The following is a 26,376-nucleotide window of genomic DNA, read 5'->3' on the forward strand; positions in this document are numbered from 1 at the left end:
TCCATTTTGTTGTGAAGTTGTTGATCAAGCATGTTTCATCTTTAAAAAAAATAAGGATTGCTTAATAAGTCGACTGATTGTCTACACTGATTGTTTAAGAGAATAGTGCTTTTCTGCATCTGAAAAGGTTTTTACCTCTTTTCATAATATTGATGGGGGTGGGACACAAAAGCTACCAAACGCTATAAAGTCTGAGTTTGAAAACTTTGATGGAATCTTCTTCCTTCAAAGCCAGCGCTCTTCTATGTAATTAAGAAACGCTTTAAAATTACTCCTCATTTCATTACAAATGTGCGTATAGATATGAACAATCTTTTTGTTTTTTTAAAAAAATAGCTACCGTTTTTACTGCTCTGTTTAATACAATGAGAAACGTAGCAAAGACTCAGAGATGCAGGGAACTGGTTCAGGGACGAGGGTGCATTCAGGTTTTTGATGCCCCTGATTTCTCACCGTCACACCAACTGTTTTGCCTGATTTGGCACTATCAGAGCATATGGATGTAGTTTTCAGTCAATATTGTATTTGCTTAAAAAAAAAAGTTTTACGGAAAATTTCCTTATCAGTATTTTACCATGAAACACTCTGCAAATTCATGTCATTAGAGACATCAGTATTAAGTATATTGGTCACCAAAGACCAATATGGTGGCCAAATCATTAACAGCAGCATATTCAACACAGGCTACCAGGTAAAGAAGCGGATTAATCTCAGTCCCTTATGGACTAATTTATTGAGCTTTTATGTGCCAGGTGCTGTGTTAGTATTCAGTATACAAAAGTAATCCTGCTTAAATAGAACTTACAGTTTGGAAGGATAACAGACAATCAAACAGCACAAAGTTTTGAACTGTAAGAAATACAATAAAGGAAAAGTCCATTAAGAACATGTAACAGAAACACTTGACCTCAGGAGGGACTGGGATAGGCAAGAACTCTCTGGGGAGGCTTTCCTGTGGGGAAATCACCTTTTGGCTAAGATCTGGAGGACAAATAGGCAAAGGGAAGAGAATGGCTTGGGAAGCTTCCTGGGCAGAGGAACCACATGTACAAAGGCATGGGTAGTAAAGAGCAGGGGAAAATTAGTGGGAAGGAAAGGAGGCCAGTATGGCCTGCAAGCTGACAGCCCAGGACATGGTGGCAAGGGGCAGCAGGAGAGCTGGCAGGGGCCAGGCCACACTGCAGAGCCTCATGGTCAGGCTGTCACATGAAACTGGCCCTGAGACCTATGGGAAGTAGGCATTTTAAGCAGGAGAGTGATAGGAATAAACGGACCATTTTGCAAGATTGCACAGGTTGAAGAATTTAGAATGGATCGGGCTGGGGGTATTGCCAAATTCAGGTAAGCTGATGGTAGCCTGCTCTCTAACAATGGCGAGAAGTGAAGTGGTGATTCTAGAGGTATTTAGAAGGGAGACTTTACAGGATTTGATGATGGACGTAGGCAGGGGCGGATGAGAGAAAAGGAAGCATCAAGGCTGATCCCCACGCTCACATATTGGGCTATCTGGTGATTATAATTGTGACGATGCCTTTTATGACTTTGTCATTCAATAATGACAAAAGCACATTTCTACCAAAATGCTATTCACATTCCCAAGGTGATTCTGAATGGATGTTAAAGGAGGTATCTAGTATTATTTGCTTGCTTGCGTGCTTGCACTGATTATTACACTGATCCTGGCCTTGACTCATTTTAATTGCTAAAAAGTCTCATGACTTTTCATTTTTCAAAAAAGGTGATTTTGGACATCGGAGGAATGTTTTCATATAGTTATGTTTTAGAGTTTTTCTCCCATAGGAGAGATCAGGATTTAGGTTCATTTGTAACTCCAAAATTCTCAAAATCAATAAAATTATTGAGAGCAATGTATCAACATTACCTAGGTAAATCTTCTGAGATTGCCAGCTGCTGTCTGCAATTCCCGTGTTATGGTTTGAAGTGGCACATCATTTTCATGCCCAGGTTCGTGGTCGGGAATCCCAGGGACCAAGCGATGTGATTCACCTTGCTCAATTCAGGCTGTTCTCAATTTCCTTCATTTTGTTTATTTTCACAGCATTTGAAATTATATTTCAGACTTCTAATTTTAGCCATCCACCCATATTCTATTGAACATACAATTTTCCCAGTATTTTTCAATGAAAATTTTCAAACATGTAGAAAAGTTAGAAGAATTATAAGTAAATACGTGTGTACCTACCCCCTAGGTTCGGTAATTAATATTTTGCTCAATCATATATCTGTCCATCTGTCTATCCCTTAATTCATCAATCAGTCCATCTTATTCTTTGATAGATTTCAAACTAAGTCGCAAGCATCAGGACAGTTTGCTCTTTGGTACTTTAACATTCATATTATTAACTAGAGCTTACTCTTTGTTTTGGAGGAATTTTCTTTTTTTAGGTAAAAAGTTACATACAGTGAAATGCACAAATCTTAAGTATAGCATTCGTTGAGTTTTGACAAATGCACATACCTCTCTAACCAGACTCCATCAAAAGACCAAACCTCATCATCCCCAAAGTTCCCTCATGTTGCTTCCCAGTTCTCCTTGCTCCGGTCCACCCCCCAGAGGTCACACAGTTCTGAATTATGTAACCAGAGAGTCGTTTTGCCTGTTCTAGAGCTTCATACAGAGTCTACTCTTTCTTATCTGGCTGCTTTCACTCATCATGTTTTGAGATTCATCCACAGTGTATGTATCGGTAGTTTTTTTCTTTTTTATTGCTGAATAGTATTCCATTGCATCAATCTACCACAGTTTCTCTCATTGATGGACTTCTGGGCTGTTTCCATTTGTTGGCTCCTTTGAACATTCTTAGACAAGGCTTTTAGTGAATAACTGCTTTTGTTTATCTCGGGTAAATACTCAGGAGTGGAACTGAATACTGAGGATTTGGGTCATAGTGTAGGTCTATGTTTAATTTTTTAAGAAATTGCCAGAACTTTTTTCATAATGGTTGTACAGTTTTATAGTCCCTCCAGTTTCACATCCTTGACAATTTTTTTTTAGTTTTAGACATTCTGGTGGATGTGTGGAGAAAATATGGTTAAATGATTATTCTCTAAGAGGAAAACAATCCAATGACCCTTAACACTCTCTCTCTCTCTCTCTCTCTCTCTCTCTCTCTCTCTCTCTCTCTCATACACACACACACACACACACACACACACACACACACACACACACACACACAGAATTTGTAGTTTTTAGAGGCAAGCATAATCAGGTGTTTGTAAACAAGGCATGTAGCCCAAGGACAGCAAGCAATATTTGTGGGAAACTGTAGTATTTTAAGTAATTAAAGATTATAAGTTATAAATTTTCTTTCCAAAAACAAGCTGTAGGCTTCCGAAGACTTGCTTTGAGCTCTGGCAAGAGCGGCCCAGGCCGGCAGTATTCACATCGCAGAAACTTAGTGCTAAAGCCTGCGGGTCCCTTGGGACACACAGTATCAAAATTCCCCATCATTACTGTCCGTGGACATGTTCTACACTTTAAACTTTCTTTCACAAAAGGAAAAAAAACAAAAACACCACACTCCAGGGAAGCTGGCTGACATGGGGACATTGAATTATGGTATTTTTGTTTTGCTTTAGCATGCATGTAACAACACCTATCGATAGCAGAAATTCATACCTTCCTAAAAATTGGAAAGAAAAGTTATATTTGAAACATGCCCTGCACTGACCCAGCGGATATTGTCCTCAGACCCCAGTTTAATAAGCCTGGGCCCTGGATTTCCTTTCTGGGGCCTCACTGTAGAGAGCAATGTGAGAAAGAGGAAATGGTTTTAGAGCTAGAGGAAGCTTGGCTTAAAATTGGGCTCGCCGTGTACTAGCTGTGAGGCTCAAGCAAGTCCCTTAACCTCTCGAGGCCTCAGTTTTCCCATCTGTCAGAGGAATGACGATACTTCCTTCCTTGCAAGGATGTTGTAGTGAACAGGTTGCAAATATGAGGTCTGACAATTAAGTTCGCAAACTTTTGCAACGATGTTGCTAACCTTTTCTGATATCAGAGGGATTATTCAGTATGAATTTGTACCAATTGGACAAACAGTTAACCAAGTTTACTATTTGGAAGTGCAGAAAAGGCTATGTGAGAAAGTTAGGCGAAAACGACCTGAACTTTTTGCCAACAATTCATGGCTTTTGCATCACAACAATGCACCAGCTCACATGGCACTGTCTGTGAAGGAGTTTTTAGCCAGTAAACAAATAGCTGTATTGGAACACCCTCCTTACTCACCTGATCTGGCCCCCAATGACTTCTTTCTTTACCCGAAGATAAAGGAAATATTGAAGGGAAGACATTTTGATGACATTCAGTACATCAAGTGTAATACGACAGCTCTGATGGCCATTCCAGAAAAAGTTCCAAAATTGCTTTGAAGGGTGGACTAGGTGCTGGCATCATTGCATAGCTTCCCAAGGGGAGTACTTCGAAGGTGACTGTAGTGATATTCAGCCATTGCTGAATGGTATGTAGCACTTTTTCTCGGATGAATTCTCAAACTTAATTGTCTGACCTTGTGTAAACCTGCTAGCAGATGGCAGACGTCTAAGTGATGGGTGCTGTTGTCATGAAAAGTGGCCTCTCTCCTCCTGCCCCACAGTCCTCAGGCCTGCAAACCGTCCCCAGGCTGCCCATCAGAAAACACCAAACCTCACACCCACTCATTCCCTGTTTATTTCTTCAGTGAGCTTGACTGAGAATTATGAGGAAATCCTTTTAGTGGAATCATTCGTACCAAGTTATAACTGACAGATGGGTTTAGACCGCCAAGAAGAAAATTCTAATGCTGAAAGAACTTTTTCATCCAAGTGAAACATTATCTGTAAAAGAGGATATTTAGAAGAGGCACGTAGATAACCTGGGTCAAGAAGTTTCCATAAAAACCTGGCACTCCTGGGTGTAACAGGCGAAAAGGTCCTCAGGTGCTGCTTTGGCCACAGAGACGCAGGAAATGAGGCATGATGTGGGGTCCTGGGCAGCAGCTGCTGAGACAGCCCCATAGACCTTCTGCTTGGGAAGCAGGTGAAGGTTGGATGGCTGGTCGGTCAGTGTTTTCCTAGTCTCTGTACTGTCTGTAGGAGAGCCCGTCAGATGCACATGAGCCAGCTGGAGGGTGACAGGCTTGGAGCAGGTGTGTTATGTTCAGCTCAGAAGGTGCCAAATGCAGCATCCTATGTGGAGAAATACCAGAACCTCCTCAGCAGATGGATCCAGTGTCTCTCCCCTCCTCCCTGTTCCCACCACTTCCCCTCAGGGGCCCAGGCACATTTTCATCCCAGAGGGGTGGGTTGTGCATCTGGACCTTGGGCTTCATGGGGTTCCATCTGGACAGAACACAAAGCCCACGTTGACCTTCCAGGAGCTCCACAGTTCCAACAGCTGGCCTGTGGGGGCCAGTGAACTACAAGACAGGGTTTTGTGTGTGTGTGATGTGGGGAGCCATGGGACTTTGTTCCTAAAGGAGAGGTGTATTGTGATTCAGACAAAAAAACTAAGTATTTAAAAATCATTTGCTTTTGAACTAAAGCTAACTAAGAAACATTTTGCAAGGCAAAAGTTGTATACAGCTGGTATACTGTGTTTCCCCGAAGGTAAGACCTAGCTGGACAATCAGCTCTAATGCATCTTTTGGAGTCAAAATTAATACAAGACCCAATACTATATTATATTATATTATATTATATTATATTATATTATATTATATTATATTTATTATATCTGGTCTTATAATAAAATAAAACCAGGTCTTATATTAATTTTTGCTCCAAAAGATGCATCAGAGCTGATTGTCCGGCTAGGTCTTATTTTCGGGGAAACACGGTAGTATCAAAAATTCACACTGCACTTAGTAGCTTTGTAGCAAATGGTCTTTATCTGTGAAGGGAAAACATAAAGTGGTTGTTCACAGAAGAAATAAAAAGGTCCCATAGTTATGGGATAAATGAGTCACAGCCCTTAGTCATACTAAGACCAAGGTCTGCACAGGCTGGCCATGTAATTGTTTCTCTAATTATGTGGAATGGACTATGCAGCATAATTCATAGAAAACCCCTGTTTTAACACTTCAGTTTTACATGATTATTTTTCAATGGTTCAACCAGGCTGGAAACCTGTGTCTGATATAGATGGGATTTCTGGCTATTACAGTTGATGTTGCTAAACCATACTCATCTTCTTCATAGACAGCCCTACACACTCACCTGTCCTGTTTCTTGAGTTACTTTATCCCCTTCATTGAGTGGCTACAAATGTTTGATGGTCTGAGTAACTGGAAGTAGGTGGATTTAGCAGGAAAACTGCATGATTGTAAGTGTGATAGAGCTGGAATGTGCCCCAGCGGTGTCTCAGTCGCTCATAAACACAACAGTGCAGAGCCCCAAAGAAAGCATATTTATTATTTCTAGCGTTAATTACTTCATCATTTGACAGACATTTATTGAGCATTAGCACAAAATCATCAGCCAAAAAAAAAACTGGTAACCAGAAGGAACTAGGTGCTAAGCTACATCTAAAGTTCAGATTTCATTGTGAAGAAACATTGTGTAAATTGACCGTCTATAAATAAAGCATTTGAAGAGTTTTGTAGGAAGGTTTTCAGAAATCCTAGACTTAAATTCGGGTTACTTTTATTTACAGAAAAATTTTGTAACATGTATGAATTATAAACAGGTTATATAGTAACCTTATTTAAAAAATGTTAAATTTTGTTATAGCTTTTTGTCTTGCTGCATTTCTGCAGACTGTGAAAATGAGCACAGCTCAGCTGACTGAAGATTTAGGTGTCCTGCTTAGAAAGTGTGTCCTCTGAGCACCTTCCTGCACTCGAGCTCAGCCTTCCTGTTGGTGTATAAACATAACAGAGCATTTATATTATTACTTGCACTTGGTGTGAACCTTTCATCAGTTCATATTATCTGTGCAACTTCTTGCTTTCTTGAAGTTTTCAAAGCTTTTTAATGAAATTGTTTGGCTGGAAATATAGCTCATGTTTTAAATCTCTTTCTCTTGTTTTTACCAAACTTTTGCACAACTTTAGATTCACAAGTTTCATCGTGATTCAGGAGACAATTCTCAGACAGGTGAGAATATTTCCATTCCCCTCTTCTACACTCAGGTGGCATTTGTAGGTTCAACTCTATCAGTTACTCCAAAGAAGTCTAGATGGACAGTCACCACCCCAGAATCTGGGTTGCTGATATCAGAAGGTTGGAAAACCAGAATCAAAGCAGAATCCCTTTAAAATTTTTGAATATTCATTTATGGCAACCTTTTCTACTGAATGCCTCCCCATTCCCGGTTTTCTTTTGCTGGCTAGAGACCATGTCGAGTGCATACACCTAAAATAGAGGGTGGCCCAGAAGTCCAGGGGAGGCACCGTGTTGTTATACGACAGCAGGCTTCCCTTTCTTAGCAGCAGTCAGTGACTAAACAGTCAGAGAATGTGGATGGGCCCTGGCCTGGGAGTCAGGAGCACTGAGTCACCATTTCAGCTTCCCGCTCCCCGCCTCATACCTTGGGCAAGATGCTGAGTGTCTGACCCTTGGTTTCCTCAGCCTTAAAATGAGGGGGCTGGACCTGATGACTTCTACGTTTGAAGGGTCTGGCATTCTCGAGCATTAGAGGGAAAAATCAATCTGTTACCAAAGATTTAAAATTCTTATTCCCGCACGTACATTCTCTGCCCTGTTGGTGACTTCCCAACCACTAATGCATAAGTCAGACCATGGGCTACTATTTAGTCCCTCTCCTTGATTCCAGGATGGACCATATTTTCGCTTACTCAGAAAGATTTCATTGGATCTTTCTGATCTTCTGTTTCTTTATTTGTAAAATGAACTAACAATGTCCATCTCGTTGTTATGAGGATTAAAGGAGAAAACGTACATGATATTTAGCAGAACCTAATATTTAACTGTTTAGTAGTCTCCTTTCCTTCCCCACCCATCTGCCCTCCCCTCCCCTCCCCTCCTGTCCCCTCCCCCACCCTTTCCCCTTACCTCGTGTGTCTCTCTCTCTCTCTCTCTCTCTCTCTCTCTCGTTTTAGTTTATTTCTTCTAACACTTTCTGCAAGAGTATTATTTTAACTTAAAGGGTTCTGGATGCCAAAACCTGTTACAAGTGTTTTCATATCCTGTACAGTGCCCAGCCTGGCACAAAATAGACAATAAATACTCACAGAACATTGATAAATTGAAGCATCCCATCTTGGAAAACACAGGTTCTACCATTTATTAGCTCTTTGACTTTGAGCTATCTACATAATCTCTCCAAGTTTAAATTTCCTCATCAGTAAAATAGGGATTGTAATATGTAGCTTTCAGAATTGTTTTAATGATCATGTAATTTCTCTGTTTAAAGTAAATATGGAAATACAGTATCTGGTGCATAGTAGGTACTCAGTAAGTTGTAGCTTTTTTTTAATTGGTGATACGATATCCTTTTTTGCCTTTGGGTACAGCTATTTAAAACTTTTATCCTTTTTTCCCCCTGTTTTTTTAATTCATTCCACAAGCATTTGTTGAGAGAATGAATAACAAATTCTTTGATTTAAATGGCCTTTATTGAAGAATAATTTCTCCAAACTTTTAATCATTTCGATTGCTATAGTTTCTCTTAACTTTAGCTGAGATAAAATCAGGAAGAATAAGCATTATTCATCTTTGAATAATTTCTAATGCATGATTCAGGATTCAACCAGTCAACCTGGGCCCACAGCTGGTAAATTAACCTCCCTACTTTAGTTTTATTTAGAAACTACATTTTGAGGAATTCTTGAATGTAATCTTAAATCTTTAATAAGTTTGATTTAATTTATATCTGGTAAACAAATGTTAGCAACATATATGATTGGTAAGTCTCTGAATAGGCTAAACACGCATGTCTCCCAAGTGACCATTATTAGTTTCTGAGAGTTTGAAAGATGCCATATAATCCAAACCTTATTATTATATTTGTCTTTAATATTATAATTGTCTTTATCAATTGTCATTACAGTTGTCTTTATAAAGAAATATTGAAACTCATGTCCAAGACCAGGGAAATTATTAAGGCAGAGGCTGGAAGACAAAATTAGGCAAAGAGATAGTGAATATTTTAAGTTAGAACATTTAAGACACGGCTCTGTAGCTGTGGTGCTCAGATCCACTTTCTAACAGTTTTGCCTTTCACTTCATGCTGGATAAATATAATTCAGGTTTAGTTATTGTTGTAGCCTTTTAAAAAAACTGAATCAGATTTTTTTTAGGACACTAAAGTAAATGGTTAAAAAGGTGATCTAGAAAAGTATCTAAAACATATTATGAAGTGCAAACGGCAAGTACTAGAACAATATTGTCACATGATTTCATGTGTGCCTAAAAAGAAGGTACATGTGCAAATGAACAGATTAATAACATATAGTAGCCAACATGAACGACATACTTACTACGTAGCTGGCCCTGTTCTAAGTGTTATTCATGGGTTAAGTAATTTACATCTCACAACAGCCGATGAATGACTGCTATGACTGTCCCCACTTTACAGATGTGGGAACTGAGACAGACAAGTAGCATTCCCAAGGTGACACAGCTCCTAGATGGCATAGCAAAGATCTCAATGTTGGCAATTTGGCTCTAGAGCTGATCCTGTTTAGTACTACACGCTCTTACACCTTTGTGTGGTGTCACTAGACAATTCTTTAAAAAGCGTTATTGAACCTCTGTTTCTTTCTTGGAACATGATCATTTATTGGTGTCTGAGAGATGCATTCTTTCTGCTGGAACCTGCCTGGCTGCCCCGTGTTAGCACGGTGAGAGCAGTTCTGTGTCCCAGTTATGCCCCCTCCTGCTTGTGCGTCACTCCCACAGGACGCAAACACCCTGAAAATGCCTGCTTCAGAAGCCGGAAGCCGGCTCTGCGCCCTCACACTTTTACCCCTCGGTCCTCACTGGTGGTGTGCACTGTTTCCTTAGGTCTTGCATTCATGTCGCAGCACATTGTTAGTGTTAAATTCAAAGCCTGCAAAGACTTATGTAGAATTTTTAAGTGCTTTTCTCCCTCAGAAAATGGAGACAAAAGTGAGGGTTTAGTTGTTGGAAACGGTTCGATTATAAAACTGCTTTTTCTTTCTTCCTTCCTGGGATCGGCAGTTTCATCATTTGATGAACTCACACCCTCAAAAGAACCTAGAAGACCATGTACAGGTCTGACTTTCCAGAGGGGCCGAACATTGTCCACATTAATTTCTCAAGTACATTCAACTCTCTGTGGACTTCACTCGTATTTTTATTTCCTCAGCTATCCCCCTAAGAGCCTTCCCCAGCCAGTTAAATGTATTGCCCTTCAGGTGAAAATGAGCTCCCACCCCCGCTAAGTTTTAATGTTTATTTTCAAAAAGATATGTTATTAATGGATCTCAATAAGGCTTGATAAGAAGCCCTATTTCTATGATGTAATGTGGTACCACAGGAAAAGGCATCATTTTACAACTAATACCACTGAAAATTCTTATGTGGTGATGATTTGAAGAGAAAGTGCTTTACTAGTTCCTAAAAATGTTTTATAGTGCTTAGAAAGTAACCTTGTTTCCTTTGGAGAATGAGGGAATAAAATGCATCTGTACTTCACCTGTGATAGCTGATAACTAATCACTCTCCGTCACTCATCTGAAACCCTTAGAGTCTCATTCATTCAGATACAAGAACCGGAGGAAAGAGTCCATAGATGTGAAGTCGATATCATCTCGAGGCAGTGATGGTAAGAGGTCTTTCAAATTTCCTTGATCTTTTATAAGTATAGAAAATGACAGAGGAATATAGTCACGAAGTCGTCAGCATATAAACAAAACCCCCAGGAGTAGGATTTCAATGAAACTTTTTTCCCACAGGCTGAACACTTTTTAGGCCTTTAATTCTTTTTTTACTTTTTACAGTCTTTGTCCTCTCTTTGAAATGACTCGATGCTACTTTCTTGGTGGTCTAAAGTGTGCTGGGCCAGAACCACAGAGCAGCTCGGGGTTCCAATAGCTGGGTCACTCGCGGGTGCTAGGGGCAGAGAGGGGACCAGAGTCTTGACTTCCCACCGCCAATACAAACCCAGTTTTCTGTGTACCTGTTACACACGCTTTCCCTTAATAAAACATCACAGATAAACTGCGAGGCAGAATTTAGCAAAACATTTTTTGAGTTCAGTCAGGCCTAAATCATCAGCTGGGTTTGCAGAGAGACGATTCTGAACTGTCATGCCTGTGTGCCTGGAAAGATGTAAGTAAATTCACAGAAATAGGAAAGTCTCCATGTATGGGTAGGTGGGAGGTTGAGACGATGATGAGTTTTATTTTAGTGGAGATGGCAAGGAAGCTAAAATGCAAGACTGGTCCTCAGGGCTAGAGATGTGGATTTGGGGGTCCTAGAGGTGACAGATGAAGCCATGAACAGAGGAACATCTCTAAGGGGTGTGTGTATGTGTGTGTGTGTGTGTGATGAAAGAACAGAGGGTCTAAGTCCAAGGCTTGAGGGTACACCCTCCATGAGAGGCAAGGCAGGAGAGCTAAGGCCAGTGAGAGGACAGGAGAGCTGGGGTGAGTCCACTGTCACAGGAACGAAGAACAGAGGGTAGCAGATGAAAGGAGATGGCCAGCAGTGATAACTACTGCAGAGATCAACGAGCTTAAGAGCTGAGCACAGACTAATGGATTTCACTCATTCAGGTAGTTTTTATTTGGCAAATGGGAGGACAGATGCTAGGGGTATGAGGAGGGGATAGATAGTGACGGTGATAGGAAGGAGAGAAGTAGGATGGTAACTTAAGGGAATAAACGAGGGGCAAGTGAAGGACTGTTCAGTCCTTTGGGTCACAATGAGTACGAGGGAAGCGGCTGAACTAGCAAGAACCAAAGATTCTAGAAATAAGATGGATAATTCATAGAGAAAGATGGATAAATCACAGGGCATGCAAGGGATTGGGACCGAGAATGTAAAGAGGATGGACTGAAATATTTTCAGATGGATGAAGATGTGGATACAGTTTAGATGGAGAGGATAATGGATGAGGGAATGTCAACTAGATGAGTTTTCAGAGCAGAGTTTGAGATGGGATATCCTCACTCCAGAGCACGGAAAGAGGGAGGGTTGAGAGTATGCAGAGGTCTGCAGTGTGGCTGTCTGGCAGCAGAGGGGGCCACAGCGATGGCTGAGCAGCAGGCCGGCTCTGCAGCTACTGGCTGGAGTCAGTGAGCCATCTGTAACCTGCGTTGTCCCTCCTGCCTGCCTCACAGGGAGGGCTAGGAAGAGCTGGTTGAGAACGATGCTTTTAAAGTCAAGTTTCTACCTTTTGACTTCTGGACCGCATGTAAACATTACCTGTTCAAAAAAATTAAATGACTTGAACATGAAAGTTTCTACAGATGAGAGCTAGAACCACCCTGAGTTCTGGGTGCTACGAACCTGAAGGCTCAGGGAGGCGAGTGCCTGGCCCTGATTCATGCTGAGCGGGCTCATTCGTCTGCCCCGCCCCCGCCCCCTCGTGGCCCCCCCACACCCCTCACACTGCAGTTACCCAGTTACAGGACTGAAAGTAATGCTGCTGCCCAAGCTGGGCTTTAGTGACTTATGGGAAAGTGAGTTCTGGGGGATCACTAGGTGTTGGGGTGGGGCCTCAGGATCCCCTCAACCTTCTCTGAAATCCCCCTTGTGGACCTGGGATGCGTACAGCCTTCCTGCTACCAAAGTTCCAGGCCAGACTACCCTGTCCAGACTCTGGCAAGTCGTGGCTGAGCTCTTAGCCTTTTAAGGTTAAGAGATGGGTAAATTCATTGCTTTGTGGGGTGACAGCAGGGGGACAGCAGTCCTTTGAGAATCACGCTCCCAGTCCATGAAGGGCTCCTTTGCTGCCCCTAGTCAGGCAGAGTCACCAAAACCAGGTGTATCTTTCTTGACTTATTTTCAGCACCAAGCCTACAGAATCGTCGCTATCCATCCATGGCAAGAATCCACTCCATGACCATCGAAGCTCCCATCACAAAGGTGAGTGGTACCTGCTGCCTCCACTCTACAATCAGGGCCGCCTAGCACTGGGCTAGTTTTGGAGATAAAATGATAAAATGACATACCACTGATATCACCAAGTTTATAGTCTAGTAGAAGAAACAGATTTTAAACAAATAAACACATAATAAATATGTGGTTCTAAATTACAGTAATGGCTATAAAGGAAAACTACAGGATTCTAGGAGATGAGGTTAGATTAGGGCCCTGTTTTGGTGGGGTGAGGGGTGATCAGGGACGGTCTCTCTGGAGAGGAAGTAATGTTTGGCATAAGAGCTGAAGCATGCAAAGGTACAGGAGAAGACAGGGGGTAAGAGGATTCTAGGCAGCAGACATGGCAAGGGAGGGAGCGCTGAGGTGGGAAGAGACGGATTGGAGCATTTGAGGACCTGAAAGAAAGTCAGGGTGGCTGGAGTTTGGAGAGCAGAGGGGAGCAGATGGAGACATGAGTTATGCAGGGCTCAGTTCATTCTGGCCAATTGGGCCATAATAAGTTTATATTTTAGTTTATGGGCAGAAGAAACCACAGAAGAGTTTAAAGCAGGGGAGTGACCCGATCAGGTGTGTTTATTGAAAAGAACATCCAGCCACTATGCAGATAATGAATTGGAGATGGCAAGAGTGAAAAAGAGGCCAGTTAGGGCTGTTCTAGAATTATAGCAGTGGAAGAGGAATGAAATGAATAGATCAGGAAATATTTAGGGGTCGAATCAATTTGACTTGGAGATTAATTATGTTGTCAGGGTGGGGAGAGAATGTAAATCAAGGGGCAAGTGATTCATAAATCAGGGCCTTTCAGACTTTAAATTTGAGCACAAGATGGATAGAAGTGACTTGGTTTTTTTTCCTTCAGTGTAAAAACTGGAGAAAGTAGCATAGCTCTTCTGTTCCATTTTTTGTTGTTGTTGTTATGTTTTGTTTTGTTTACTTGCTTGCTTTGGGGAGAGGGGAGAAAGATCATGAGTTTAGTTTTGGACATTAAGTATTTCAATAGATGTGTCAGATAAGCAATTGAATATATAAGTTTGAAAGTCAAAAAGAGTTCAGGGCTGGGATGAAAATTTGAGAGTCCTTTGCACACAGATCGTATGTGTCCAAAGCTGTGGGCGTGAAAGAGTTCATGTCTGAAAGGACTGTAGGTGAGAAAAAGGCCCAGCAGCAGTCGCTGAGGAGCTCCACCCTGTCTAAGACAGCTAGAGGAGAAAGGTCAGCCAAGGACCTGATAAAAATGCTGTCAGGGAGGTAGGAGTAACACCAAGAGAGGGGGATGAACAGCCCTCCTCAGTAAGAAGGCAGGAGTGGCGTGAAAGCGTTGTTCATGAACAATGCGTCATCACCTGATTTCTGTTGGATTCCGGGTATAGGTATGACTTTTGAGAAGTAGAATCCTAATGTCCTCAAATTTCCTCTTTCTCTTTCTTTACTTCCTTAGGTTATAAATATAATCAATGCAGCCCAAGAAAACAGCCCCGTCACAGTAGCAGAAGCGTTGGACAGAGTTTTAGAAATTTTACGGACCACGGAACTCTACTCCCCTCAGCTGGGTACCAAAGACGAAGACCCTCACACCAGTGATCTCGTCGGAGGCCTGATGACTGTGAGTGACGAGGAAAACCCAGAAATGCAGGGGGGATAACATTAAATACACTTTAGAGTACATGTGACTTATAACATATACTGTTACCTGTAGTTGCCGAAATCCCTGTTGTAGGGACTAACATCAGTATAACCAGAAGCATCAGAATTTATGTGAGTGGCATTATTCAAGTACTTCTTGCATTTACCTTTCTGTAAAAGCTCTCTGCAGAAGCCTTGTAAAGCTGACTGAGCATATCAGTGGGAGGCGGTCCTTCAGAATTTGGATGACAGAAAGGAGTTCATAGGCGGCTGATTGAGGGTACAATATGCATGATGGGACCCTTGATTACTTCTTCCCCTTGACCTGGTACAAGGTTGAATTGATTGACGGTTCTCAGGCTCTTTATATAAGGAAAGAGTTTGTACTCAGACTACAGAACTAGTTTCCGAAGTCTTAGGTGTCAACCATTCTTTAAATACAAGCTTATATGGCAGTTTCCTTTGTAATCGGATAAAAGGAGCATGGAGCTGCTCTGGCTTGGTGGGGCAGGGGAGGGCACTCCAACACCATCCTTTGTAACCACCAAGATAGCTTAGTTCGAAGGACTCATCCTGTTCTAGTGCGTGTATGTGACCTATTTGGCTGTAGTCATTCTCTATCAGCAAGTGAAGTAAAAGAAGAAAATTCAGTTCTTCATTTGTGTGCCTTATCAGAGGCTGCAGCTAGAAGAATTCTTTGGGGGAAAAGCAAAGTCCAGGAGTCATGTATGAGTTTTATTTTAAAGGTTTTTATCGAGCCCTGCCCCCAGATGCTGAGTGTTGACTGGCTTTCTGGCCCATTCTCCTTGTTCCTATTAAAGGTCTCTTGTGAGACTGTAATTTGCGTGACCTCCTGTCCCTTTCCTGCCCCTGGGCTGGCCCTGGCTGCCCCATCCCAATGCAGTGTAGACTTCAGTTGTAGAGAATACTGGCAGGGGCCTTTCAGGAGGGTGCTGGTTCCTGGAACGAGTAAAGTATCTGCCCTCCTTCCCCCTGCTCCCATGCCATCTTGGGGTTCCTCTCCAGGTAATGCTGCAAGGAACCAGGGCAGGATTCCACCTATTTTTATAGGGTAGCTTTAGGGAAGAGGAGAAAGAAAGGCAAAGATCAAACAGAGGAGTCCCTGGTGATATCTGCCATAGAGGCAGAACATTTGTGGCCATTGTTGCTTTTATCCACTTGTAAAAATTAAGCTCTTGGCCTAAAGATCCAAGATGTGACTTCAGGGGAGCCCTTCATTAGTACTTTAAACCTTAGCACACACTTTCTAGGGATGACAAGCAATTATAAATGGCTTTTAACAAAGATCTGAATAATTAGGTACATGGGTAGAAGATGAAGGGGAGGAACCTGCAATGAAAAAACATCCAGGACCTAGTTCAAGAGCCTAGTAAATGGCAGAACACTGGAATTCTGTCCAGTCCCTCCAAAGACCTCAAATCCAGAAACTTTTCTTTTGAAGGCTAGCAGCAATGCTCATGTTGCAAAATGGAAAATACAGTTGGAAAAGAATTAAATATTAGTCAAAAATTAAACCCCAAATGTTAAGGCTTTGGATTAAGGAATCCCTAAAATGTGGCCCATGGCTGTGGCTCCCTAATATGTAAATCAAGTAACACAGTCCCTGTGAAGATAAGCGGGGTCCCTTCAAAATCACATGCATCCAAAGCAAGATAACTTCTGTGAGTTCACTAATGTGGCTTCCAAACGCCAGAAGAGAAAGACGGCATTAGAATAGAACCAACTCACAGCTCAGGTGTAAGACCTGAGTGCAGTCATATACACGTTCTTCTCAATATCTGTCTCCTAGGACTAATAGCCACGGAAGGGAGATGCTCCTCTGTCTTGTGGCTATTGTTCTGATTTAATTTTGAGCTTCAGTTTGGAGTTCCAGATTGGCTGGGTTGTTCAGGATTCAAATCTCTTTGGCTAATGACAGAAATGTGAAAATAATGATAATGGCATATAAAGCATGCTTTTAATAGCCTCTTTCTCTATTCTAGGATGGCTTGAGAAGGTTGTCAGGAAATGAGTATGTGTTCACCAAGAGTAAGTTGTCATCTGCCCACTTGTTCCTGCTAACCTGTCTCTGGCCTCTGCCTCCCCAGTGTGGTGATTACTTTGGAAGGGGAGACCTTGGTGTTACTTCCTGTTTGTCTCACGGAAGTTTAAGTATCTTGAAACCAGGTCTCCTAATTAAAATGGCTTCTCTGAAAATAAGAATTCTTAGTCTCGGAATAAGAATTTCAAATCTCTATACCTTTCAACAGACAGTTAAACGGAATTATTTTTCTATGTGGGAGTCTCAAAATTCAGTAATGTCAGAGCAGAACGCTGAAGTGAATCTTCCTACCTTTGGAAGTTCAAGATTTCCTTTTTATAGTAGCAGCCATGAAAATGATGACAAATGCTCAGGGGCACAAGATTCCACAGTTAACCAGCGTCCCCCACCCCATCTGTTTCTCAGACGTGCACCAGAGTCACGGTCACCTTGCAATGCCAGTAACCATCAACGACGTCCCCCCTTGTATTGCTCAGTTACTTGATAATGAGGAGAGTTGGGAGTTCAACATCTTTGAATTGGAAGCCGTTACACATAAAAGGTATGTGGCCTCTCTGGCTCCAGCAAGGGAAGATGGATGGCCAAGCTCAAGACGTTCCCATCTGGAAACCTTGAGGGAGACGTGAGTCCTTGCTGCAAGAGACCTCACAGGTTCTGCCTTTCTTGCCATGCTGGAGGAGTGTTGAACGAGCAGAGACTGTGGCCCCTGAGTAGGAGTATTAGTGGGTGATGTGTGGGGTCAGCCTGGCGATGACCCAGAATGAGGAAATACTGCGCGTCCTTCTCAGACCTACCCAGGTCATTCCTTTGTGCTATTGAGCCAAGAGTTCTCAGTATCCTCAGCCCCAAATTGTGGAAGCCCCACCTTACCAAAGGAGCTGAGGGCACTATTGGCCCATCCTGTGCGCAGGGGAGATTAGATACCTCAGAAAGTCCTCTTCTAAGTAGGAGAAGGCTGTTAGGCTATAGGATGTGAATGGTTCTCACCTGTAAATAAGCAACATGACTAAATGACAGGATTTTGCTGAGACCCCGCAAGCCATTCCTTTTGTCCTTAGGCTCAGTAACCCCCTCAGGGGACACAAAGGAAGCACAGCGCTTACGTAGAAGTGGAGATGGAGAGGGACACCAGGGACCTTTCTTGGTTGTGAGAGCCACTGAAGGGCATATGACTTAGAGACAATCGAGAACTCATTTGGAGTGACCACCACCTAGTTGTAAATAAGTGGCTAGTGAGGAGGAGATGCTCTGGCTCCTTGTAATTGGGGGAGGAGATAATTTTACCCCCCACCCCCGTGCATGTGGAATAAGCATCAGAAGAACAATGCCTCCATTCCTAGTGTCATCGAAGAAAGCAGCTTCTGGACCAGTGAGTACAATGAATCAGGGTTTGTTTTCCTGTTTTCCAGGCCCTTGGTTTATCTGGGCTTGAAGGTTTTTTCCCGGTTTGGAGTATGTGAGTTTTTGCACTGTTCTGAAACCACTCTCCGGGCCTGGCTCCAGGTGATTGAAGCCAACTACCACTCGTCCAACGCCTACCATAACTCCACCCACGCTGCCGACGTCCTGCACGCCACCGCCTTCTTTCTTGGAAAGGAAAGAGTGAAGGTAGAATCTTGATGTCCTGATCTAGTTACCTGCTAGACTGGAGATTCAAGAACTCAGTCTTAATAAGTATATGAGGCAAACAGCTATTGTGCAGCCAATTTAAGAGCTGTGTTTGCTACCAAGTTGACTTGTCATATTGGTGTTGTTAAGACATGGTCTTTTCTCATAGCCTCCACTTCTCCAAATGCCTAAAATAATGGTTTATGCTACTGGAGTGGCTCCTTTACTTACATGCCATGACTACTCTCCAAATAGGAGCCCTTTGTGATACTGGCTGAGAGGACAGAATTTGTTACATCAAACGGTTTTTCGGTTCAGAGGTTAAGTTTTGGAATCAGAATTTGGCGATCGGTGTGTTATAATCCAGGTAGTAATGAGCTCTTTAGCATTGTACTGATTTACATGCATCTATGTGTTTTGGGTAGCTGTGAATGTGTCTGTCTGTATGCTAATGACCGTCGTGTAATCCTGAGAGAGTCCCATGTCCTTTTGTCTTACTCAGAAGTTGATACTGTCATGTTCAGGCGCTGATGTGTAGGGCAGCGCTGTATACACCCATGACAGCTGGCAAGAGATCCCTGCCTTCCCTCCTTCCCAACTACCATCCGTTGCCCAATGAAGCTTGTAATTCCTTTGCTACAATTAGAACTGAAGCTTAGACTGTACACCTCTGGGAGAAGTGCTGTATAGAGATTGAAATTCATTTCAATCAGCTAATGCCTAACTTCAGATCATTTTCTTAGTTTTAAGGCTCTAGGTACTTAAGGAGAAGAGTGGTAGTGGGATAGGTAGAAAGAGCAGAAATGGCACCAAAATGGGGAGGGGAATGTTTACTTCTCAGTTTTGCCAAAGGCTGATGCTGGTATTCATTTGCATCAGCAAGAAAGCAAAGAGTGTGATTCAAGAATGCTGCTTTCGAAGATTTTTGTCTCTTACTTTAAGAAAAGGTGGTATCAGCCTGTGTTTCTAGAGCAGCTTTCTTTGAGGAGCTAAGACACTTCCAGATTCCTCCTCCAGGTTCGTGGTCCCCCATCTGACACTGCTTGTGCTGTTATACAGCTGAGGTCGCACACTGCCAACTGAGGGCATTTCCTAGGGCATCAACTCCAAAGTGATCTATAGCTACTGCAGTCTTGAATTAGAGATGAACCACACTTAAGCAGGACCATCCTAGAAAAAAATATAGATTGAATCTTTGAAAAATTAGGGAACGCTTAGTCACCTTATTATCTCCCTCCCCTAAAAGAAGGATTTTTGTTTAAATTGTGAGTTCTGCTAATGTATTCACACTATGGTTGAATTTCTCAAATAGCAGCAATAGAACAAGTCTAAGACTAGATAGAATATCCTTACAATTCAAAAGACACGTTCTACCTCTGGCAGCCCCTGCCAGAGAATCAGAAAATTTAGAGCTGCAAGGATCCTTGGAGAATTGGGCTGGAAGGGGCTCCTGACCTCAGAGTTTCAGTTGGGAGCCCAGGATCCCTGATTGGTCCCTGTGAGGCACTTCAAGTGGGATTTACTCCTGAAGCCTCTTCTACCAGACCTGCCGCTGATGAAGAGAATCAAGAAAATGTGTTCTTACCAAATGCCCATGTCAACTGTCACCCCTAATTTCTATGTCCCTATGACGTGGCTCCACGTCCTCAACCCAGTAGTGTACGTACGTAGGTAGCATGCCCAGAGCTGACTTTCCCCTTCGATTTGTTTCAGAGCCTATCCTCTCCCCACTCTTACCGGTTCCCAGGAACCACTGCAAGAGGAGAGGTCAGGCGAGCCAGCATTCTTTGGTTATTCTCCTGGTGTAAGTGACTCTTTACCCTAGGCAAGGAACTGTTGGAAAGGCTGACCAGGGTGGAGTCCACTCTGGCCAACCAGCCTCCGTGTGATCCAAATCTGCTCCTGCTGGGTAGAGAAGGAAAAACATGCAGAAATGCTTACCCCTCTGAGGTTTGCTATTTCTCATGTCGTAGGTTTAGTAGGAAGTTTTCTGCCATAGACAGCCCCACCCTCCCTCCCATAGGAAGGGCCAGGTGCTTGCTAGCCGGCCCAGGCCTTTTCCCTGCCTCCCCCTGTTTCTCACCAGGCATTGCATTACACAGTGCAATGCGGCCCATTGTTGATACCTTTGCCAGGTTTCAGTCAGTGTACGCTGGGAAAAGGCATGTCTCATCTATGTGTTGTCTACTCCAGTCACTTGAATCTGTTTCACTGAAGAATTTAAAATTAAATTGGCCCCAGACTCCACGCCAGATTGAACATAGTCCAGAAACACTCGCTGAGGCCCATGGGTCCTGACCACACAGGCAGAATCAGTGAGTGGAGCCCAAGCTGGGGCAGCTCTGTGTCCTGAGTGCTCCTGCAGGTTACCATGGCCGCTCTGGACCAGCAGCAGAATGGGGCAGGCATTCCCTGAGCATTACAGAGTCAGTCTCTGGGAAGGCCTGAAAGCGTAGCATCAACTGCTGTCCCTGTTCAGGAAACCTGCTTGTGTGGACTGGGTCCGAGCCAGGATCGCCCACCAGCTCCAGGTCAGGACTGGAAATGGAAATGGCTCCCTCGGGTAAGGACAGCTTTCAGGAAAGCTTTCAGACTCACGGTTCCTTACCTGTTAGCATCTGAGAAGCAGTTTGCAGTTTTGCCTCCCATAGCCTATGAGAGCAACTCGGAAATACCAAAAATTGTCCCCACTCCTCCAGCCTCACCTTGGGGGATCACTTTTTTCCTCTTTCACTACCCATCAGTCGCAACGATGCTCTTTAAGTTTCTTGAATAAATCCCCTTTTCGTTTCCCCTCAGGAGTGTCATGTCGGCTGTTCTTTCGGCCTGGGCTCCTCTCCCTTGCCGCTCGTTGCCCAGCCAACTCCTGCTTACCCTTCAGGCGTCAGCACAAAAGTCGCTTCTTTAGAGAAGCCGTCCCTGCCCACCCTCCAAACCTGCACTGTCCAGTGTGGTAGCCATTAGCTACCTGTGGCTATTTACGGTTAGCTAAAATGAAAGAAAATGAAAAATCCAGTTCCTCAGTTGCGCTGGCCACATTTCCAGTGTCTGGTAAACTACGTGTGACAAGGGGTTACTGTATTGGACAGCACACACATAAACATTTCCATCACCACAGAAAGCTGAACGGTCTGCCCTCAACTAGTCAGACCTCACGGTTATACTCTCAAAGCATCTCTACCTTCCTTCTTTCCTCATCGCACAGTAAGTTATTTGGTTTTGGTTTTTACTAATTTTTGCCTTCCCCATAAATTATCAATTCTGTTAGTGCCAGGATGACATCAGTATATTTCACCACAGTAGTTTCAGCATTCTGCAGGACACCTGGGCACCCAGTAAGCATCCAATAAGTGATGACTGAATGAATGAATTCAAAAAGGACAGTGTCTCTTATGTAACAATAACCCATTTGGTAACTTCCTCCTAAAGCTCTGAGCTGAGAAAACGTGTGTATCCCTTGATGCTCTAATTTGTATTCTTTGATTATATAATGAGAGCTTTAGAAAAACAGTTTCCCTATTTGCCTTTGCCACCTTCTAGCCCAGAGCTGAATTTTGTTCTTGACAGTAAGAGCCCCCTTCACCTCGATTTTCCCAGGAAAATTCTCCTCACCTTGATCCTGTTGTCTGCTTGGTTCTAATCCTTTTGTGTTGTATCTGTGCCATTTACTGCCACACTCAAAATCTTTTCAGAAGTAGGCAAATAAAATGAATATTATTTGTGATCATAGGCTACTTTCTGTTCTGTCAGCTCATGGAAGAGAGTCATGGCTATCCCACATGGCAGGCATTTGAAAAGGGCCATTTGGTGTCTTCCTGCAGAACTGGAGTGAATGTGCTCTGGAGAAAGCACTTAGTATCCATTATAACTGCAGCTCGCATTTCTGTTTCCCTTGAGATAACCCACAGCACAGCAAGGCGATGCGTTGTGTCCTAGGCAGCCTCTCAGCTTCCGGGAAGTGGGAAGCGAGAGCAGGCTCAGGGGGCTGCGAGAACATTCTGAGAATCCCAGCTCCCCGAGCCCGCCCCCGCCCAGGACACAGGGATGAGTGAAGGTCTCCTGCGTCGGTGGGTAATGCTCAACCTTGCGTCCCCAACCCCAGGGCAGCCTTGATCAGCTGGATGAGGTGGCAGCACTGATCGCTGCGACTGTCCATGATGTGGATCACCCGGGAAGGACCAACTCTTTCCTGTGCAATGCAGGCAGCGAACTTGCCGTGCTCTATAATGACACCGCCGTCTTGGAGAGTCACCACACAGCCCTGGCCTTCCAGCTGACGGTCAAGGACAGCAAATGCAACATTTTCAAGAATATTGACAGGTTGGTTGTGCTTTGGGCCCTGTGCTCAGGTTTGGGGGGTATTGGTAGGATACTCAGTTGTCCCTAACTTCTCCAAGTACTTAGCTTCCTCTTAGGAGAAAGGAGAAGGGGAGAGACTAGCTGTCCCATTGTGTCAGACAGTACAATAATAACCTTGCCCTTATCAACTTCGTGGTACTTTCTAGGCTGCGTTCATCCTTTTAAATCTCATTTGGGCTTCAGTGAGTTCATGAAAATGTTTATACACAGCAACTCTGTAAATATTGATTGTATAGTAGATCCTTTTACCCTCCTAGGAGGACATCTTGTCTATTGTGTAACTCAAGGAAAATGTGTCCTTCCCTGTCTTGCCCCAGTTCAGTTTTTGGCCACTTAAAACCCTAACTTACAAGGAGACAGTGTCCTAAAGGTTGGGCAGGTTTCCCCCTAGGTGTTGTATGCTCTTCTGGTGAGAGTTGGCTACGTGTGAAGAGCTGGCTACATGTGAACAGCTGGAAGCAAGTGGTCTTGCCAGCCACAACCCTGCAGGCTGGAGAGCAAGCTCCTGGGAGACGGTAGTGCACAGAGAGCATGGAGCTCAGCAGGCCTAACACCCACTTGTCATCAGGAACCTATCAGTTTGATCTCCAGAAATCTGAGAAATATGGAGACCAGTTATTCCACCTTCAACTTAAGTTCTATCAGTATCAAGGACTGTTTTTTAAAACTTACACAAAAACAATTCTTTCCAACAACCAATTTTATTCAGCTCCCCATTTCTGGCTCTTGAAATTAGAAAAAAGATGGTAAGACCTAGACAGTAATTTGGGGCAGGGTTGTTATTCCATCCATTACAATTTCTATCTAATTGTAATTTAGAGAATTATTATTCATGGGAAAACATTCTTCCAATGCCATCATTCACCATCGAAAGAAATAATGACAATTCTCTGCCTTGCAGGACATTTAGTCCCATCTGAAACACCTATGGCGACATTCAGTCCATGTTTGTCCTTGAAATTTGGTCCTCTCCAGAACATGCATCGCTAATATAAATCCCAGTCTTCTGCAATATTTAAACCCCGGCCCATCTACCTAACCCCATGCTATGTGTGACCAGCTAGGCTACTGAGACAAGAAGGGTTATTGGCAATACAGCCACACCACAATTACTGGGCCAATAAAACATGATAGTATTTTTCATGTGTTAATCCTGTAAACCAAACGTCTAAATAAAGGCTATGGGCTGTTAGAACCCAGGGACGTTTTCTACGCGTGGACAGGACCAGATGTCCACTAAGCACTCTCTGTAGTAAGACTCGCCACGTCTGCACTGAATGCAGTGGGAGAGCTCATCAGCCTTGCAGGGAAGGAACCTGTCAGTTCCTTGCACCTCACTGTTTTGATCTTGCCAAGAGAAGGTGGAAAGGAATCGCCTTGTAAAATAAGTACCCACCATGTGACAGGTACTTTTTTTTAATGTGCTCCTAGATCACACGAGGGGCAGCTATCACTGGGGAAAATGGAATAGTGTCAGTAAGTCCTGGCTCAGTGGGAAGATGAGCAGGTATACCGGTCTGTGATCTGCACTCCTTTCTTACCTGTGCCACCAGCTTCCTCCTAGGTTGTGGTAAATGGTGGCAGAACAGTTCTAATTCGGGACATGATGTAAACAAGGCTCTTTGTCTCCTGGTTATTTTAGGAACCATTATCGAACCCTGCGCCAGGCTATTATTGACATGGTTTTAGCAACAGAGATGACAAAACACTTTGAACACGTGAACAAATTTGTGAACAGCATCAACAAGCCGATGGCCGCTGAGGTGAGCACACCCATGCGAGCAGAGACACCAGAGTGTATGGCCATTCAGCCTACTCTGGCCTCAAAGCATTTTCTCTCCCCCTTGAATACAAGGTGGTTATTTGCTTGCAGTTGGTAAAGAAGGGCTGGGAGTACTGGCCACTCGTTTGCCTTGGGAAGGAGAACAGACTGAGAGTGTGGCACAGCAACTCGGGGCTCCTGGAAAGAAAGGCCCTGAAAGAAAGCCAGTGATGACACAGGACGTGGGCCCAAAGCGTATCACGGAAGGAGGCTGCAGGCAGCACACAGGCACAGGTGGTGGTGTTTCAGGGGATCCAAAGCCCTTTGTAATTCTCTGTTCTTTGAGCTATTAGGAAACCTCAAACTTGGGTCTTTTAAAGAACTATATTCTTGCTGGTTTGCATTAAAAGCATATCAGTACCTCAAGATTATATATAGTCAAATTGGGAGTCACTAGTTGCAAACAAAAGCATAAGTTGTTTCTCTTTAAATCTTGGACCTGCATTAAAGTCCCTACAAATTTGAGTTTTGGGAACATGGACAGAAGGTTCACATCTCTTGTTTAAAGTGAGATCAGTTGCCCCCTGAAACCATGAAGCTGTTCATAGCCCTGCAAAGTTAGAAAAGCTTTCTGCTCACTCCTGTTGAGTAGGAGAGGTTGCATACGCAGATGGATGGTGAATGGTTGTCTTAAAGGTAACTTGACCATCAGTAAGGAGACTGTCTGTAGGATCCATCACGTGACCAGCCCGGATGGGGGGCCAGTGGCCACCTCACCTGTGTTCTCCATCCCCCAAGGATCCCACAGCATAATGCCAGGCCCTCTCCTCCCACAGAGAACTTCAGTGAGCAAGGATCTGAGGATTTAGGAGGGAAAAATGATGCAGAATAGTAGAATTTAGAGTTGGGAAGGTCATCTATCCAAGTAAGCCCTCAACTCTGTGTTGAGATTTATTATTTACTGCAGTAACTGTAGTAAGGAGTATCCTCCCAACGGTAAGTAATCAAAATAATCACCTTCAGAACATAATTCTGCCCACTGATGGTTTAATAAGTAGGTCCAGTCTCAAAACAAACCAAACCAAAGCCTTAATGCCGTGCAGTCTTCCAGCGTGGCAGAGCTCTCAGAGCTAATTGTTTTCACACAATCAATTCGAAGGTGTCTTTGAAGGTAGAGAAGACCAATCTTCCAGGCCTGTTGTTACATTTCCGTCAGCCTACTCGCAGACTGGGCCACTTGGCTCAGAGCTACTGACGTGCGTCACGAGGCATGTACTGGTGAACGACCAGCCTTTTTAAACATGGCTGAACACACCTGCTCCTGGCCTGGCCTGCTTTCTGCTCCTGGTACCCCAAAACTTACATGGCCCACACTCCCTACCCCCCAGTCAGAGGAGAAGCCAGGAAAGCATGGGTGGACACATACCTTAAAGGAAAAGGAAAGGAAGAGGAGGTGGTTAAGTAGCGACGGGACAGAAAAGTCCTAGGAGAGAGGGAGCTGGTAGGCATAAACAGAAATAAATGAAGAAATCACCGAAGGGTTACATGTATGTGTTACTTCCCCATCTTTAATGTACTAAAGAAGTGGAAAGTTCTACTTTTATTTACTTCCTGATAAAACTGGGAGAAAAGCTCTGTGTCTTTAAGATTACACTTGCCAAAAACAAAACAGGAAAACTGCTTGTAGCAGTTACCTCTGGACAGAGGATGGACGTGAGGGGGTAGATGAGTGGTGACAGGAACTTTGACCTTTTAAATTCTATGTTTTTGTATTGCTTGAGATGTTGTTGTTTTGTTTTGTTTTGAACAAGACTGTATCAGGAAATAATGAGAACACCCCCTTCGCCGAGTCTCAGGCATGCCTCAGTGCCCAGGCGACCACCATCCAATGCCCAGTCAGTTAGCCCTCGTGGCCTCCTCCATCATC

The 26,376-nt window shown here is 43.5% G+C and overlaps 1 protein-coding gene across 5 annotated transcripts in view; it reads left to right on the forward strand.

Moving 5' to 3' along the window:
• PDE8B (phosphodiesterase 8B) overlaps positions 1-26,376 on the forward strand; it is a 228,602-nt gene that overhangs the window by 196,907 nt on the left and 5,319 nt on the right. For all 5 annotated transcript variants that reach the window (XM_019728158.3, XM_019728159.3, XM_088796580.1 and 2 more), the window contains exons 11-19: positions 7,056-7,098; positions 10,676-10,753; positions 12,944-13,020; positions 14,474-14,638; positions 16,662-16,707; positions 17,126-17,261; positions 18,130-18,328; positions 22,431-22,648; positions 24,330-24,450. In XM_019728158.3, the coding sequence (XP_019583717.1) occupies positions 7,056-7,098; positions 10,676-10,753; positions 12,944-13,020; positions 14,474-14,638; positions 16,662-16,707; positions 17,126-17,261; positions 18,130-18,328; positions 22,431-22,648; positions 24,330-24,450 (1,083 nt within the window). The remainder of the gene's footprint in view (positions 1-7,055; positions 7,099-10,675; positions 10,754-12,943; positions 13,021-14,473; positions 14,639-16,661; positions 16,708-17,125; positions 17,262-18,129; positions 18,329-22,430; positions 22,649-24,329; positions 24,451-26,376) is intronic.

The sequence above is a fragment of the Rhinolophus sinicus genome, chromosome 3 (assembly GCF_057876585.1).
Source record: "Rhinolophus sinicus isolate RSI-liver-muscle chromosome 3, RSI-T2T, whole genome shotgun sequence".
Taxonomy (NCBI): Eukaryota; Metazoa; Chordata; class Mammalia; order Chiroptera; family Rhinolophidae; genus Rhinolophus; species Rhinolophus sinicus.